Source organism: Carcharodon carcharias, chromosome 6, assembly GCF_017639515.1.
Source record: "Carcharodon carcharias isolate sCarCar2 chromosome 6, sCarCar2.pri, whole genome shotgun sequence".
Taxonomy (NCBI): Eukaryota; Metazoa; Chordata; class Chondrichthyes; order Lamniformes; family Lamnidae; genus Carcharodon; species Carcharodon carcharias.
This window is the reverse complement of record NC_054472.1, coordinates 58,042,220-58,060,707: the sequence shown is the minus strand read 5'-3', so window position 1 is coordinate 58,060,707 and position 18,488 is coordinate 58,042,220. Positions and strand designations below refer to the sequence as shown.

The 18,488-nt window shown below is 43.8% G+C and overlaps 1 protein-coding gene across 2 annotated transcripts in view; it reads left to right on the top strand.

Moving 5' to 3' along the window:
- Positions 1 to 18,488, top strand: part of colec10 (collectin sub-family member 10 (C-type lectin)) — a 131,304-nt gene that overhangs the window by 59,811 nt on the left and 53,005 nt on the right. Inside the window, exons 1-2 of one of the 2 annotated variants that reach the window (XM_041190007.1) lie at positions 1,811 to 1,884; positions 10,700 to 10,851. In XM_041190007.1, coding sequence (XP_041045941.1) covers positions 10,719 to 10,851 — 133 coding nt within the window. In that variant the 5' untranslated portion in view covers positions 1,811 to 1,884; positions 10,700 to 10,718. Of the gene's footprint in view, positions 1 to 1,810; positions 1,885 to 10,699; positions 10,852 to 18,488 lie in introns of those variants that run through there. The other variant, XM_041190006.1, reaches the window with a different exon arrangement.

Here is an 18,488-nt window from a genome sequence, read left to right as displayed (position 1 = left end):
TCAGTGAGCAGACCAACCCTACAGCCCCACTAATGTAGCGTCTCACTGGCATTGGTGAGAACCCAGAGCAGCACTGTTGCGGGTAGGCTTTGAATGTTGCATTCAACTCAAATTCATGAGTGAAGTGAGGGCCAACACCTGCAGGCCACTTACTTCCAAACTTTAAACCAGTCTAATTTCCCACTGGTGTACCACTCGATTGGGAGAGGGAACGTAATTCTGGTGTGTGGCATTATTAATGAGCATTCATGACACAGTAATACATGGAAATGGCATTCCTGACATGGATCAGCAGGAAACCTCGCCATGAAAATGGTGAGGGGAGAATTCTGAACTGATTTCCCTCCGGTAGGAATCCAATTTTTGGCTTCTCTCCAAATTTTCTATTCCCGCCTACTGCAAAACCCACCACTGGCAGGACTGGAAAATTCCACCCATTATTTATAAATACCAGTTCTAATTGGGTTTTTATTTGTTTAGCATTAATGACTTTGATAAGCCACTTTATTATATTTAATATATCAACAACATATACTCATATATCTTTTTGCTTATATACCTCCCATCTTTGACTTTGACCTTGAATAATGGAGTCTTCACTCCTGGAATTAGACAGACTCCCTTCCTAGTTATGGCCAGCCAGTTCTCCATGGTCATTCTTCTGTTTTTCTTTGCTGCATTTTTAAAATAAATCATTGCTTCCCACTCCTTCTCCCCTTGACTACGTATTGTTCATGTATATCCCTCTCTAGCTTCTGCCAAACTTTATGTAAATGGATCAGAATACAAGGCATGGGAGGACAAAAGTGAGGAACATGCAAATCACTTTATATAGCCCCTTCATCCACAGAATTGCTACATTAAATATAAAATAAAAATGTAAAAATTAACCATAAGTGCCAGTAAGTTTCATTAAATCAACACTGACATACAGGCTCTTCAGATTTTATAATTTCAGTATGTTACCCATTCTTCAGATGTGTAATTTCATGAAAAGTATGTTTCTAAAAGCACGGGATCCATAACAATTCTTTTGTTTTTAAATAACATCTAAAATTGTGTATATATTCAGCTAATGGTTCATTTTTGAGAGCTCCTAATTTCATAGAACAGTGATTAAAGTAGCAGGAAAAATATGGTAGTTTTATTCACCTTAGATTATTTCCACTACAGATAAACATTTCCAGTCAGGCTTCAAAGCAAAGTCCTAGCTAACCGAGGTTATAGTCTGACATACAGCTAACAAAGGAGTATCTTTTGCAAGAAAGCCTTCTTGTTCCACCCCCTTCCCTGTCCCCATTGCCCAGTAAATAATGTTTGACCCCATTTCCTCCTCTCATGCTTCCTTCCAATCACGGCTATTCTGTTCTGATGGTTTAAAGTGGATTAGCAGTTTCCCAAATGGAAAAACAGTAGAAACCTCGAGCTCCAGTTATTCTACGTTGTTCTTGTGCACCTTTTCACAGCTTCCTGTACTTGAAAGTATGGCTGTGGGAGGAAATACATAGCAGAGGCACGTGTCATAGGGAAGGAACAGAGAGGAATAAAATAGGCAAAAGAATAACCCTTTAAACAAGACAAACTACAAATCGCTCAGTGCAGGAATTGATTTTAAACAAACCACATAGCTTTAAACAAAGCTTTCATTCATTTGACAATTGTAACACACTTTACAGAGAATTTTTGAAAAATCTTTAATATAATAGCATCAAATCCTTTAAACAGACACGCTGGGTGGGCAATGTGATTCACTGACGCAATATTAAAAGCAACTCTGTAATAAACAAATGTCAACAATGAATAAACACTCTGGGAGGGATGGGATCTGGATAGGGTACCAGAGGCATGGATAAGATCCTCCATTTTACTCTGTTGTTTCGAGAGGTAAGCTGTCTATGCTTGTTCCAGAATATGCAAATCTTGTGTTTGGTCAGAAGCTTTAGGTTGTATTTACTGTTGTAACATGAGGATTAACTTTAGTTTGTAAGGAGAAAGTGTGCATTAAATAAACAGTGGCATTAGGCTCTTCAGCTTTTGCTTCCATTTAATTTTTCAGAATGATATCCTTCCTCAGATGCGTTGTTTAATGAAAATTGTTTCTGAAAAGACTGGAGCTGGACCATAATAATTTTCTGTTTTAAAACAATAGCATCTAAGATTGAGTATATTCAGCTAATGGTTCATTTTTTTTTTGGGAATTGTTGCTGGAACTCGGCTCAATAGTTTTATGTTTATTGAATTATTTGTGAACCCCCCTCCCTTTCATAGAACTGTGATTAAAGTAAGGGGAAAGATGGAGTAGTAAAGTATTTTTCATGAAGAGTTACTTTCATTCGAGATAAACATATGCTACTGGGCCTCAAAGGGGGTAATCCTGGCTAACCAAGAATTTAAATTACATTGAAGCTTGTGGTAAACTACATCAAAACAAGGAGAAAGAATACTGACAAACTAAATGAAGGTAATGGAAATACAAAATGCCCACAAAATAAATTAAAAGGGATTATTAATAATGGTGAATTGTTGCAAGTGATAGAATCTTGCCAAACCCACTTTTTAAAATTTAGATTTAACTTGGTTCAGATTTTAAAACTGCAATTTCCAGTAAAATTGCAGTGTCATATTCTGTCCAACCATTAGATAAAGCAACATTTTATGTTGAGATTCGTCTGATGACATGTTAGGATTCAACAGGTTTAAAGGATAAAAAGAAAATCGGACAAGTAAATTATGTAAAAGTAAAAATGTGATGAGAAAGTTTCTGCCTGTCAAAATTATGTTATTTATTTTTTTGGAGGCACAATTTCTTCTTTGTAAAATATGAAGGGGTGAAAATTCGTTATGAACCTTTTTTGGGTGCATGCAGTGCGTGCCCTAGCAATAGGCCCCAAGTTTCATGCACTAGCTTTGGGCCTCTTTTAAATAATTTATTCAAGGTGCCAATGCTAATTGTGCCTCCAGAGGCAACTCTCCCTTTTCAAGAGATTAATTTCACACTGCCTGTCTCAGCAGCAGCAACCCTCAGGCCCTTAGTTAAGTCCTAGGAGGATGGGGTTGAACAACAGCTGGCCAGGGGTGGGGGGGGTGGTGGATTGGGGGAAGGTCACTTGTAGATTAATAATGCCCCACAAGCTTGCTGTGGACCTATAAGGAACCTTCTTGCTATTCTTGGTTTTTTACTTATCATTTCTAGTGTTAGGTACTTGAATCCACTTCCAGGAGTCCAAGGTTTTTTTCTTTATTTTTTCATGGGATGTGGGCAGTGTTGGCAATGGCAGCATTTGTTGTCCATCCCTAATTGCCCTTGAACTGAGTGGCTTATCATGCCATTTCAGAAGGCAGTTAAGAGTGAACCACATTGCCGTGGGTCTGGAGTCACATGTAGGCCAGGCTATGTAAGGATGGCAGATTTCCTTCCCAAAAGGGCATTTGTGAATCAGGTGGTATTTTACTACAATAAATCATAGTTTCATGGTCACTATTACTGAGACTAGCTTTCAATTCCAGATTTTAATAATTGAATTTAAATTCCACTAGCTGTCACAGTGGGGTTTGAACCCATGTCCCCTGGGCTTTAGCCTGGGCCTCTGGATTACTAGCCCAGTGACATTACCACTATGCTACCACCTCCCCCCACAGATCTTGGGTCCCTCATTGATATGCAAGGGGCCCAATGCTTGTTTTAAGAGCTGACAGTGAAACTGGAAAAAAAATCACCCGATGCATATATGAGATTGGACGTATTTCAGAAATCCAAGAATGGAAGTATTTCAGAAGCTCTTGTACAAGGTAAATCTTTGGCCTGCTCCCCACCTGCCTAGCAGCTGCAGGAAGGACTCATTTCTAATCTATATTATCTTCATTTCCCTTGGTGAATATTAGCATGTAGGTAATTGCCTGCTTGTTCAGTTTTGCTCTCAAATGTTACCAGGGGTTAGTGGAATGTGGAGTTGAGGCCACAATCAGATCAGCCATGAGGGGTTGAATGGCCTACTCTGCTCCTAATTTGTATATTCGTATGTAACTGACTGGCCAGGGGACTCACTTTATAGCACCATGTTCCGTTAGTTCCTTCTGGCTTGAAGCACCAAAGGTTAAGCTCCAGAGTTCAGCAATTAGAGGGTTGAGAGTGAAATGAGAGTCGTGGTGGGCAAGATCAGGTGCTGCATGGGAGTGTGATCAGTAGGTGGGTCGGCTCAGATGGACAACCGAAAGAGAACCCCAGCAGGCAGCATTGAAAATAGTCAGGGCATTGAGGTGAATGTGATGGGAGAAGGATGTGCCTGCATGGGAGAGTGCTTGCATGAGGCTCTGAAAAGCCCTACCACACATACACTTCTCCCTCCAGAATCACTCATGGGCCAGCTACATGCAGGTAAACTGCTTGTGGTGGGGGTGATATGGATGCAGTTGGATGACTTGCGCAGCTTGTAAAAGAAGGTGAAAGACACCATTACACATTATTCAGTAAAGTGAATATATTTTCAGATTGTAAAGTGACAAAATGTGTTCACCCATGTAACCAATTGTGATCAGAATTTCTTAACATTTGGATGCTTTAGACTTCTAGGTGCTGCCCTGACATTTGCAAGAGAGGTGGAAGCAGCCTGTGCAGTGATTGGCCCTGCTGCCTCTGATGACTTCAGCCTAAGTCCTCTGGAGAGCCAAGGCCTTCAGGGTCCCGGCTTGATTTGGCTGTCCTCCTGTGGGCCAGCTGCTCCCTCTGCAGTGACAGAGGATGAGGTTGAGGAGGTCATAGGCTAAAGGGTCTCGGAGGGATAGGACAGCCTAAAAGATTCCTGAGTGGATGACCCAGGGGACTCCAGCTGCCTCTGCTCCTCTCTTCAGGTGTCCGAGGACCCTGGCCTGGCCCCTTGAGGGAAGGAGCACCTGGGGGATGTTGAGGTGCCCGGTTTCCCCCTCGCATTGTAACTGCAGGAACACACCCCTGGCTACCATGATGGAGTGCAGGTCTCTGCGCTAAAAAAATGATTAATGCTGTTACCATAAATAGCTTAATTCCTCCACATTCAAATGCTGAGAGAAATTTCAGGCAAATACATTAATCATTGGCATATCGATGCATAACTTCAATGTCCTTCAGTCTGATCCCAACAGCACAGCTGATATCAGGAGCTCACTTTGTGATGTGAACACTGTATCCTTGTGGCAAAGTATTATCAGTAAAGTTCAGCTCAACAGCCACAATAGGTTCCCTCAGGCATGATAATGGTAGTCACAAGGTCTCCTCATTACTGATCTGTCTTTTACTAAATGTTCACATCATAAAGTGAGCTCCTGATATCAGCTGTGCCGTTGGGATCAGACTGAAAGACATTGAAGTTATGCATTGATTTGCCAATGATTAATGTATTTGCCTGAAATTTCTCTCAGCATTTGAATGTGGAGGAATTAAGTTATTTATTGTAACAGCATCAATCCATTTTTTAGCACACAGACCTGTACTCCATCATGGTAGCCAGGGGTGAGTTCCTGCAGTTACAATGCGAGGGGGAAACCGGGCACCTCAACATCCCCCAGGTGCTCCTTCCCTCAAGGGGCCAGGCCAGGGTCCTCGGACACATGAAGAGAGGAGCAGAGGCAGCTGGAGTCCCCTGGGTCATCCACTCAGGAATCTCATAGGCTGTCCTATCCCTCCGAGACCCTTTTGCCTGTGACCTCCTCAACCTCATCCTCTGTCACCGCAGAGGGAGCAGCTGGCCCACAGGAGGACAGCCAAAGCAAGCCGGGACCCCCAAGGCCTCAGCTCTCTAGAGAACCCAGGCCGAAGTCATCAGAGGCAACAGGACCAATCATTGCACAGGCTGTCTCCACCTGAAAGAGTGCAGCAATAGCCCTGAGGGAGTTTCGTGCCTCAGGGAGATTAAATGGATAATAAAAGTTTTTGAAAAATTAAGTAAAAAATTATTTAAGCATGTCCCCTCATGTGACAGTGTCACATGAGCTGGGACATGTTTGTGAAGTTGACAAAATGTTTTTATTAATTTTATAAAACCATGAGGAAACCTCAACCCGCCTGTGGATTAGATTTCCTGAAAAACGTAAAGGCTACTTAGGCTCTTCGCCTGCCCGCCAACCTTAAGGTTGGACGGGCAGCATTGTTAATAGGGTAAATTGCTTTCTTAATGGCCTTAATAGGCTGTTGACAGTTCGGCAGGTGCGCAGCCGCCTCTGGCGAGCACTCGCCAAATGCAATATCGAAATGATGCGCGATGACATCAGGTCGCACGCCAGACATCATCTCACGTAATTTTACACCTTGGCATCTCGGGCCCACCATGGCACGACAATAGCAACATTCTGCCCATGCTTTATAGTCTGACCTCCATGGACGAGAAAGGTGGCGCCATCGTTGGAGCAGCCATGACTGCTATGGAAACTATGGAATGTTCCTACCTAACCCACTTCTCACATCTCACTTCCTCCTCATCTCAGAATCTCTTCTGACTCACAAGCTCCAGGTGGTGTTGTGTTGCTGCATGCATCTGTTGCTTTCCCTCCTTCGCCAATTCAACTCTAGTCTTGTACCTTTCTCCTCTCAGAGACTCAAGTACTGAAATGTGGTGAAGGACTCATACAGGAGCATGATACACAAGAGGAACTGCACACTGGTGATGAAGAAACATTATCACTCAACCTCACACTCACAACCATCAGCTCAGATACTGCCGCTATGTGACCTTCAGAGGATAGCATAGAGGTGAGTCTGCATGTGGTGAGTCACCAGGCATGAGTGACTTGTAACCAGGATACAGGGAAAGGGTAGCCCAGGTGCCAGCTCCTAGGGCAACAAGGTCCCACACGGGTTTAACGGCTGAGGACAAGAAATTACTTCAATGAAGTGGCGTACAGAAAGAGGCTGATGGATATACACAAGAAATGTTTGGTGCATTAGCAGACCTGCCAGAAAACCTGCAGTCACTGTCAACTTAAGAACATATATAAGTACATAAGAAATAGGAGCAGGGGTAAACAATAGAGCCCCGTGAGCCCAGCTATACCATTCAATGCGATCATGGCTGATCTTCTGCTTCAACTCCGCCTTCCTGCCTACTCCCCAGGATTTCCTCAAGGAACGTGGAGGAGTCTGGCACCAACTTGACACTTTGTGCATGCAGAGCTTGGAGCCAAGTGGTTTAAGTGTGGAAATAGAGACCAACTCCATGAGGGCACTTACAGACCTGATCATGCAGCATGGCTAATGTCTCAGCTTCCATTGCAGCACCAGCAGAAGCCACATAACGTGACTGATCTGACTAGAACCCTTGAAGACAAAACTAAGGCCTTTTCTGTGTGCAGCACTACTCCCTGCAGACTTCAGCCACTTTAAACAACTCTACAATTCACCACTTCTACAAACTCAAGCAGTGCCAGAAGAAATTAATGAGCAACTAACCTGAGAGTGGTTGATAGCCCTTTTAAATAGCACTGGTAGAGCTGCTGTGGAGGTCCATGTTGTTGCTGAGTGCATGCTCAGCTATGTGTGCATAAAAGAGGACATTAGCTGGAGTGGTGCAGTCAAAAAATTGCTGTGTTGGTATCAAGTCAGCATTACACCATGACTGATGTCACGATCTGCCTGCTCTGCATAGTTACACCAGTCATTCCGAATGCCCGTATTACTGACCACCCCAAAATGGCTTCTAGTTTGGGCCATAATGGAAGTGTGAGCAGGCAGCATGCTGAATGCCATTTTGGAACCAAAACAGCACTCATAGCACCAAGACTACAGAGCCAAGTTTTGTGGCCTGTGCGTTAATGTAAGGTACCACTCAGCACCCACTCTCTCTTTACTGTTACATTATTTACTTAGCCTGTTGAATATGCCAGAGGTAACAATGTTAAACTGTAATAGTACACAGGGAAAATGAATGCCACGTTTGTACACATTTCTAAACAACTGGTGAAGTACAATCATAACAATATAACCAACACATGGAATTCTGCCTAGTGACATTTCATCACATAGCTGCTATGCAATGAGTAGAGGTGAAATCATGGAACTAAATTTATGTACAATAAAGTTACATTGCAGTGAATATGTTCATTGATTAGGAAACAAAGCATTAGGTCTCATCAAAGCTGAGGTGAAAAATAATATGTACTGTGATGGAGTAGAAAGGAGAAAATGTCTGAAATGAATATGGTTGCCATGCACAGAAGCAAAAAGGAAACTTGGACTCTTTTGAGAGTATCAGGATAAAGGTTGAACCTTTTTCAAATTAAATAGTCAATGTAACTGCACAGGTATAGATGGTCGCTTCATAATTAAATTACGTTCTTTTGGATTGGACTTCTGAAAACTCACCTGCCATCCTATTTGAAAAAAATTGAAAACAGTGCTTATTAAAAGGAAAAAATCCTTTATTTCATTGTTTATAATTGATAATTTCATCATAATTTTCACTCTAGAATCTTATATTCTTGACCACACAGCAGTACATAAAGTGGATGAGCACCAGCATGCCAAAATCAATGCAACTTGATTGCTTTCTGCAGGAAATTAAAGTTGTGGATCACTGTGGTAAAGATGCACCACCCAGAGAAATTGACAAAAAGATATGACGCTTTTTATTTAAAATGAACTCCGGCCTTCCACAATGTAGCATCCTTTAATGCATTATCATCGGTGGGTGCCAGGAAATCTCAGGCATCCTAAATATCCAACATTCTTAAGGACATAAATACAGGAATGATGTACAATGTTATTTTCCCAATTGCATGTGCCTGCCCAAGTTTGGTGATCAGGACGAGTGCAGATCCTGGAGAAATCAAATTCAGTTTTTGCGGTTCCCCTCCACACCGAATACAATGTTTTAATAATGGAAAGGCCACAAGAATTCAGTCCCATTATTATGATCTATCTGCCCTCCCTTTTTTGCACCCTTGTCTTCAACATAACTGCCCTCTTCAGACTGCATTCCACCAACCATAACTGTGTGCTCATTAATTGCCAACACCAAATTCGGTGAAAACCCCAAATATGTGAATGAAACTTTTCAACATTTGCTGTCACTCAATCTTTACTACCCACCCAATATGATAAGCTTTTATCAATTCACTACCATTAACCTCTCCACAGTCCAGTAGCACCATCCTCTTTCTTCCCTTAAATGTTCATATCTCTCGCCATTCAAGCTCTAAACATACGACCACCAAATATTTACATAGAAAGTGAACTGGACTAGACATATAAATACTGTGGCTACAAGAGCAGGTCAGAGGCTAGGAATCCTGCGATGAGTAACTCACCTCCTAACTCCCCAAAGCTTGTCCACTATCTACAAGGCACAAGTCAGGAGTGTGATGGAATACTCCACACTTGCCTGGATGAGTGCAGCTCCCACAGCACTCAAGAAGCTGGACACCGTCCAGGGCAAAGCAGCCCACTTGACTGGCACCACATCCACAAATATTCACTCCCTCCTCCACCGACACACAGTAGCAGCAGTGTGTACCATCTACAGAATGCACTGCAGGAATTCACCAAGGCTCCTTCGACAGCACCTTCCAAACCCACAACCACTACCACATTGAAGGACAAGAGCAGCAGGTAGATGGGAACACCACCACCTGCAAGTTCCCCTTCAAGTCAGTCACCATCCTGACTTTAAAACATATTGCCATTCCTTCACTGTCGCCGGATCAAAATCCTGGAACTCTCTTCCTAACAGCACTGTGGGTGTACCTACACCACATGGCCTGCAGCAGTTCAAGACGGCAGCTACCACCATCTTCTCAAGGGCAACTAGGGGTGGGCAATAAATGCTGGCCCAGCCAGCGAAGCCCACATCCCATGGATGATCAAAAAAGAAAATCCAACTTAGCACTCGCATTTGTTCCAGCAGAGAAATTGACACCCAAACATAAAATTCCCAAAATGTTTTTATTGTACAATTTATATACAAATAACATTCAATCATATTCAATACTTTACAGAAAAAGATTTCATAATTTTTATATATATAAATTACATGTATAAATGTACATTACAACAGTGTTATAGAGTTTACACTAATTTTAACCTATTTTCACGTTTGCAATCCTCCATAATCATGCAGAGATCATCTAACATATAATTTTGGCCAAATTTTTAAATGCTGACATTCATTTTACTATAACTTCTCCCTGTATTTACAATGATACATTGTCTATTATACCATCTGATCCTTCTTTTCCAAGCAAACAACTTCCTGTGAGTAACATCACAGGAGATCTATTAGAGATAAATGAAACATTAAATGTATAATGGTTTATAATATCCGGTGAATTGGTCCAAGTTTAAATGCTGTAGTATAATATTATATATTGGGGCATGTCTTGTGATTTTTTTATGTGCTATAATATAACCTTGAATTTCTTATTGGAAAACATATATTTGTAGGTGTGTCAAGTCACCGTTACCTAAATTGAATGCATTTTAAAAGTATTGTAGTAAGGTATGAAAAGAGTAGACTTTTATTTTGAGTGATAGTGTAAAACAGGCAATAACAGCTTGGCAGTACACTTCACATCTCTCCTGATTCCCAGTGATTTCCACGCAAATACATATCAGGAGTGATGTAAAATGAGTTGTCAAAACTTGCGTCCTGTTCACACACTCATTCAAGGATAAAACTACCCCAGAAGGAAACATAATTATAAACTCTGAGTACTGCTGCACTTCATGTTTTTGCAGGTTAGAAAAATCTAGAGGAATGGAAATTGAGCGGGAGAAGAGATTTTTATTTTTACTCATAGTTCTACAAGTACAGACTATGTCTTTCACTGCAACCCATCGCCCTGCCTCAGACATCTGCGCAACTCACGTAATCTTGCCAGGTCCAAAAGGTACTGTGGACATATTTCAAACAATACTTAATGCATCATGAAAATATTATTGTTGTTATAGTAATGCACTTATTAAATTGATTTCTCTGTGGTATTAAGAAACTGCAACCCCACTCCGCTTTCAGGCTACTAACTCCTATCTAATTCCTAACCTACTCTCAGTAACTGGATCAAGATGCAGTGGTAGAAGCACGCAATCAAGGTAACTACTTGTCCTTTTATTCAGCATTAATGCATAGTATGAGGGGATCTGAAGAGAGGGAAGAGAGATTTGTTAAAAATAAGAATGAGAATAATTACTAGGATTTTAGGCTGGGATTTTATGGCCCCACCGTGGCGTGTCTCTCCCCCGGCAGATGCGGTGAGCCATTTAAATCTCCATTCAGTTCAGCAGGACCATAATGTCCCATCGGGTGGGAGGGGCTTCAAAATCCTGGCCATAGAATGGTTACAGCACAGAAGGAGGCCATTCGCCCTGTTGTGTTCATGCTGGCTCTCTGCAACAGTAATTCAGCTAGTCCCACTCTCCCGCCTTTTTCCTGGAGCCTTGCAAATTTTTTTCTCTTCAGGGGCTTTTCCAATTCCCTTTTGAAAGCCATGATTGAATCTGCCTCCACCGCATTCTCAGGAAGTAAATGCCAGATCTTAACCACTCACCGTGTAAAAAAGATTTTCCTCACGTTGCTGTCGATTCTTTTGCCATTCATCTTAAATCAGTGTCCTTTGCTTCTTGACCCTTTCACTAACAGAAACATTTTCTCCCTGTTGGTTCTGTCTAGACCCATCATGATTTTGAACACCTCTGTCAAATCTCCTCCCCACAACCTTCTCTTCTTCCAAGAGAACAGCTCCAGCTTCTCCAATCTATCCACAAAACTGAAGTCCCTCATTCCTGGAACCATTCTTGTAAATCTTTTCTGCATCCTCTCCAACACCTGCACATCCTAAAGTGTAGCACCCAGAGCTGAATACAATACTCCAGTTGAGGCCAAACCAGTGTTTCATAAAGGTTCATCATAATTTCCTTGCTTTCGTACTCCAAGGGCTGGATTATAGACTGAGGGCAGGATCCCCACACTCTAGCCTCCAGTTAGCCGGCTCTCCCCGCTTTAATTTTTTGGAAGTCAACTCTTTAATTAGTTTGAGGTGGGACTTCCGACTGTCTCCAGGAGAAGGCCCCCCTCATAGAGCTGCCAGCCAATTAAAGGCTTGCAGCTCTGCACACTGACAACGCCAGCAGCAGAAGCGGTCACGGTTGATGCTGCAGGGAGGCCAAGGAGGTGGCGTTTAGCAATAGATCTGGACATTCAGGTATGTCTGGGATCTTGCTGGGCCAGGCTCACAAGCCCCGTTGAAGGGGGTGGGGCCGTATTGGAGAGGGCAAGAGGAGCAGGTAGATGTGGGGAAGCAAGACTGTGAGGAGGGGCCTCTGATTGGCACCGGCGGCCCAGCAAGAGGCACCCACCTTTTAAATGGCTGGCAGCGCCTCTCCTGCTGCTCATTAACTCAAAGCAGCAGCAGGATGAGGCCCTCAATTGGGCATTAATTGCCCATTTAAGTGCCTCAATTGGAGCACAGGCAGGCAACTCACCAAGTGTCTCCCCCCACCCGCTCAAGGAAATCACAGTCGGGCAGCTGGTCGCTGTCAATGGCACGGTGCCCTAGTTTATGAGGCCACCTGCCTGCTTTCCCAATCCTGGACAGCCCATAAAGTTCAGCCATATGCCTTTATTTATTAAGCCCAGAATCCCACATTCCTTATTAACCACTTTCTCAATCAGCCCTACCAGCTTCAAAGATTTGTGTACATATACCCCTCAATTTTCTCTGTTACTTCACCCTTTTTAGAATTATACACCTTATTTTATAACCCCCTGTTCCAGATATTATGGACAGAATTTAATCCCACCCTTGGGAGTTGGCTGAGGGACAGGGCATGTGGCTGTAGAATTAGAAGAGAATACAGGGGGTCACCTTAGATAGGTTGCATTTATCACAGTATTTGCAACTGAACTGAGTCAACAGCAAGGATGCTTCAACACAGATGAGTGCTGTGGATTGAACCCGTGACCTTGGTGTTATTAGCATCACAGTCTAACCATCTGAGCTAACATACCCTCAGGTGACCTTCTTGCAATTAAGTGGTCAGTTAATGTATGCTTGAAAGCCTCATCCTGGCCCCACTCATAAAACTGGAAATCGGGCCCTGGGGGAACAGCCTCCTGACTGGGCATCCAAGCCCCATGGACGATCCTCCAACCCACCTCAATGAGCCACATACACATACTTCCATTTCAGGTCCTCCTCCGTGGTAGCTGGTCCTGGCGTTCCTGGGACAGAAGAGTTGCTGGCCATCTGATTGGCCAGGAACTCTTGGAGGCAGGATCTCCAGCCTTAAAGGGATGGAAGGCCTAATACCAGGCAGTTAACTGCCTGATGGGCATGCTATTGTATCAGGGCTCTGGGGAATGGCTGTCATGGGGTTGCCCCTGGCTTTATTACATGGGGCCACCGAGGCGGCCATTAAATTGCAGAGAATGCCACGTACTCTATTTAGGCATCACCATTCTCCCAACAGTCAGCATTTGCTGTATGATTGGTAATACTGAAGAAATCAATTCTGTTAGTGCCTCCAATGGAACGAATTCTCTGTAATCCGTTTAAAATCAGGGGACTTGCAAACTGAATACATCTTGCAAATGTTAGTTTATGTTTCCATTTGACGCATTTTACAATTACCAGCAACAGAAGTAGGAGAATTTGGCTATCACAAACTTTTCCAATAATTGGATTGAATGCTTAAAATCACAGCCCTACTGTGATTTCCTTGAGCGGGTGGGGGGAGACATTTGGTGGATTGCCTGCCTGTGCTCCAATTGAGGCACTTAAATGGGCAATTAATGCCCAATTGAGGGCCTCATCCTGCTGCTGCTTTGAGTTAATGAGCAGCAGGAGAGGCGCTGCCAGACATTTAAAAGGTGGGTGCCTCTTGCTGGGCCGCCAGTGCCAATCAGAGGCCCCTCCTCACAGTATTGCTTCCCCACATCTACCTGTCAGCTGTCCTGTGTGTATGCAACCACATGGGAGCTGAGACCGAAAACCATTCTGCACCTCCACGTATGTGCACCTCATTTGTGCTTGTGCATGCATCTATTTGGAGTGTGCAGTCTGAACCATGTTTCCTGCCTGCAGGAGGTCAGAGACTTGGAGGGAACGGGTGAAGGTCAGGAAATCAGGGGGGAGGAGGCGACGAGCTCAGCGGGGAAGAGAGCAGGTAGTCAGGGGAGAGGGTCAGGAACTGGAGGGGGGGGTTTGAAGACCAGGAACTGGGGGCAGAAACACAAGGGGAAGGATGGCAAGAACAGTGAGGGGGAAATAAGAAAGTGGGGTGGGGATGTTCAGGAAATTAGGCGGAGAGAAGGTCAAGAACTTGGGTAGAGGAGTTGAGGAAATCAAGGAGAGGAGGTCAGGAACTCGGGGAGCGGAGGTCAGGAAGTCAGGAAGAAGAGGTCAGGAACTCGGGGAGTGGAGGTCAGGAATTCAGGGAGAGGAAGTCAGGAACTCGGGGAGAGGAGGTCAGGAATTCAGGGAGAGGAGGTCAGGGACTCAGGGAGAGGAGGTCAGGAACTCAGGGAGAGGAGGTCAGGGACTCAGGGAGAGGAGGTCAGGAACTTAGGGAGAGGAGGTCAGGAACTCGGGGAGCGGAGGTCAGGAAGTCAGGAAGAAGAGGTCAGGAACTCGGGGAGTGGAGGTCAGGAATTCAGGGAGAGGAGGTCAGGGACTCAGGGAGAGGAGGTCAGGAACTCAGGGAGAGGAGGTCAGGGACTCAGGGAGAGGAGGTCAGGAACTTAGGGAGAGGAGGTCAGGAACTCAGGGAGAGGAGGTCAGGAATCAGAAGGGAAATTCAGGAACTAGGAATAGAAAGTCAGGATCTTGATGATGGAAGAAGTAAGAAGAATGAGGAGCATATGAATACAAGAAATAGAAGTAAGAGTGGACCTGCAGCACCTCGAGTCTGCTCCACCATTCAGTATCATGGTTGATTTTCAGTCTCAATTCCACATTTCTGCCTGCCCTTGATCCCCTGAGAGACCAAAAATCTGTCTATATCAGCCTTAAATATATTCAATGATGGCACAATTACGACCTTCTGGGGTAGATAATTCCAAAGATTCACAACTCTTTGAGTGAACAAGTGTTTCCTCATCTCAGTCCCAAATGGTCAATGCCTTATCTTGAGATTGTGCCTCCGTGTTCTATATTTCCCGACCTGGGAAAACAACCTCTCAGTGTTTACCCTACCAAACCCCTTCAGAATGTGATATGTTTCAGTGAGATCAGCTCTCATTCTTTAAACTCCAGAGAGTATAGACCCAATTTACTCAGCCTCTCAACAGCTGTCAACCCTAACATCCAGGAACCAACCTAGTGAACCTTAGCTGTACAGCCTCCAATGCAAGTATATCTTTCCTTGAATATGGAGATCATAACTGTGCACAGCACTTCAAGTGTTCTGTCAACAAATCCCAACATAGCAAGACTTCCTTATCATTGTAAACCAATCCCCTTGCTATAAAGACCAAATGCCATTTGCTTTAGGATTTGCTTGCTAGACCTGCACGCTAACTTTCCGTGTTCCTTGTACGAGTACACCCAAGGCCCTTGAACATCAACATTTTGAGGTTTCATACCTTTAGAAAAAATATTCTGCTTTTCGGTTCTTCCTACCAAAATGAATTACAGCATATTATGGGTTGGATTTTATGCGGCATTATGGTCCCTGATTGTCCAACTAAAATGTCAGTGGTGAACCCATCCACCACGTTGATGGCTGCCCCTCAGCAGTTTAATGCTGGGAGCAGTGTTAATTGCTTTAAGGTGAGACTCCCGCCCCTATCTCAGAGGGAAGCCCTGCCTTAGAGAGCTGCTGGCCAATCGAATAGCTAGCAGCCTCTGTAATCCCAGTAGCACCAAATGGGAGCTGAGGCTGCTGCTGGGATTACAGCAGTCCCAACAAAGAGGAGCCCGGATTTAAGGTGAGCTCAGGGTATCACCAGGGTCAGGCTGACAGGACCTGGTGAGAGGGTGAGGGGGATGGGAGACCAGGTATGAGAGGCCAATGTGGGAGGGTAAAGTGGGAAGGATAATCTTAGGGGGTGCCTTCGGTGGGCACAAGGAACCTGCAAAGAAGGTCCCCCTCCTTGCTCGACACCACCCCACATAGCTGAAGTTGCCTGGCTTCCCACATCGCATAAGTCTTCCGCTGCCATGGGTAAAATAGTAGCAGGGGCAGGATAACGTGCTTAAATGGCCATTAATTGGCCACTTAAGGGCCTCAGCAGGCCCAAGGGTTGGCAGGCTGCCAACATCCCCACGATACCCCTTCCGTAAAATTTGAGACGGATCAGGGATGGGCAGGCAGGTGGGCACGTCCTGGATTTTACGAGTTCCCCTGCCTTTAAACCCTGGTAGGGGAGTAAAATCTAGCCCTATGTTCCATCTGCCACCTTGTTGTTCACCCTCTTTATCGCTTTGTAGCCTCTTTGTATCCTCCTCACAGCTTACATTGCCATCTAGCTTTGTGTCATCAGCAAAACTTGATGCATTGCTCTTGGTCTCTGTCTAAGTCATTAATATAGATTGTGAATAGCTGAGGCCCCAGCACTGACCCTTGCAGCACTCCACCAGTTACAGCCTGCCAACTTGAAAATGCCTCCATTATCCCTATTCTCTATTTCTTATTCATGAGGCCTCTATCCAGGCTAATTATATTACCTCAACCTCATGCGCCTTTATCTTTTACATTGGACTTTTGTGTGGCACCTGATCAGGTGCCTTTTTGGAAACCAAGTATACTGCTGGACCCCCTTTATCTACCCTATTAGTTACATCCTCAAATCCTGTAACTAATTTGTCCAACATGATTTCCCTTTCCTAAAATGAAGTTGAATTTGTCTGATCGTTCTATGAATCTGTAAGCGCATTGTTAAGGCTTCCTTAATAAAAGATTCCAGCTTCTGCCTTATGACGGATGTCAGGTTAACTGGAGTGTAGTTCCCTAATTTCTCTCTCCTTCTTTCTTGAATTATGTTTGCTAACTTCCGATCTGCTGGGACAATTCTAGAATCTAGGGAGTTTTGGAAAATCATAATCAACATATCCACTCTCCCCGCAGCTATCTCTTTTAGAACTCAACATATAGGCCATCAGGTCCCGGTGATTTATCAGCTTTTAGTCCCTCAGGTTTCCCCAATACTTTTCTTTGTTGATATTAATTGCCTTAATTTCCTCACTCTTATTGACCCCTTGGTTATCTTCTTTTCCTGGTATGTAATTTGTGTCTTCTATTGGGAAGACAGGCACAAAATATTTGTTCAACAGCTCTACCATTTCCTTGTTACCCAAACATAACTTCTCCAGTCTCTGCCTAGGGACCAGTGTTTACTTTAGCTACTCTCCTCTTTTTTATATACTCGTAAAAGCTCTTACAACCTTTATTTATATTCCTTGCTAGTTTATTCCAATATTCTATTTCTTATCCTTTTATCAACTTTTTGGTTACCCTTTGCTGGCTTCTAAAATACTCACAACCCCCAGGCTTATTACTGCTTTTTGTATAAGTATACACTTTTTTTTTAATCTAGCACTATCCTTAATTTCCCTCATAAGCCATGGATTGTTCTTTCTTGTTGAGTTTTTGTTTTTTAATGTATTTTTGTTGAACATTTTGAATTGTTTCTTTAAATGTTTATTTACTGCCATAAATTTCAGTCTATTTATCCAATCAATCTTAGCCAACCATCCTGTCATAGCTTTTCCCCGCAATTATTATGTTGTCCTTGTTACAAGACCAATTAATTTTTCCTCAATGTTTTGTTCAACAATATAACCACTATCAGGGGGCCTATAAACTACTCTCACCAGCATCTTCTGACCCTTGTTATTCCCAATTGCCATCCATACTGATTCTACTTCCTGATCTGCTGAGCAAAGATCCTTTCTAACAAATGTCCTTATGTCATCCTTTACTATCAAAACTACTCTTTTTTTCCGTTCTGTCTGCCTTTTCAAAATGTTACATAACTTGGATTATTTATTTCTCAACTTTGGTAACCTTGCAACTATGGGTGGAATCGTCCCAGATTAGCACTAATTGCAGTAGCGGGCGGGGAAATCAATGTGTTTTACCCGTCAGCCGCAATGGCGGATTTTCACCCTGTGTCGTCCCAAACCCGCCGCATTAATTATGCATTCCTGAGAAACACGCTGTGTCCATGGCAGGCAGGGTCTCATTCACCTGCCACTCCATCGCCTCGCTGCTTCATCACACCGGGCGCCACATTTAAAGTGCAGTCGTGCACACATCTCTCAGTGCTTCCAGGAATTCTCAGGAATGTTGCACTGAAAGCAGGATGGTCCCAAAAGGCAAAAAGACTGCAGCAACCCAGTTTAGTGACACATCCCGCAAATGCCTTTTGGACGCTGTGGAGACAAGCCCATGATGTCCTCTACCCCTGCTCAGGTTGCAGGAGGGCAGCACCATCACCAAACCAGCTTGAGAGGCGATGGCAGCAGTGATCAGTGCCACTCCCCTGCAAAAGGGGACAGCCACCCAGTGCCACAAGAGGATGAATGAT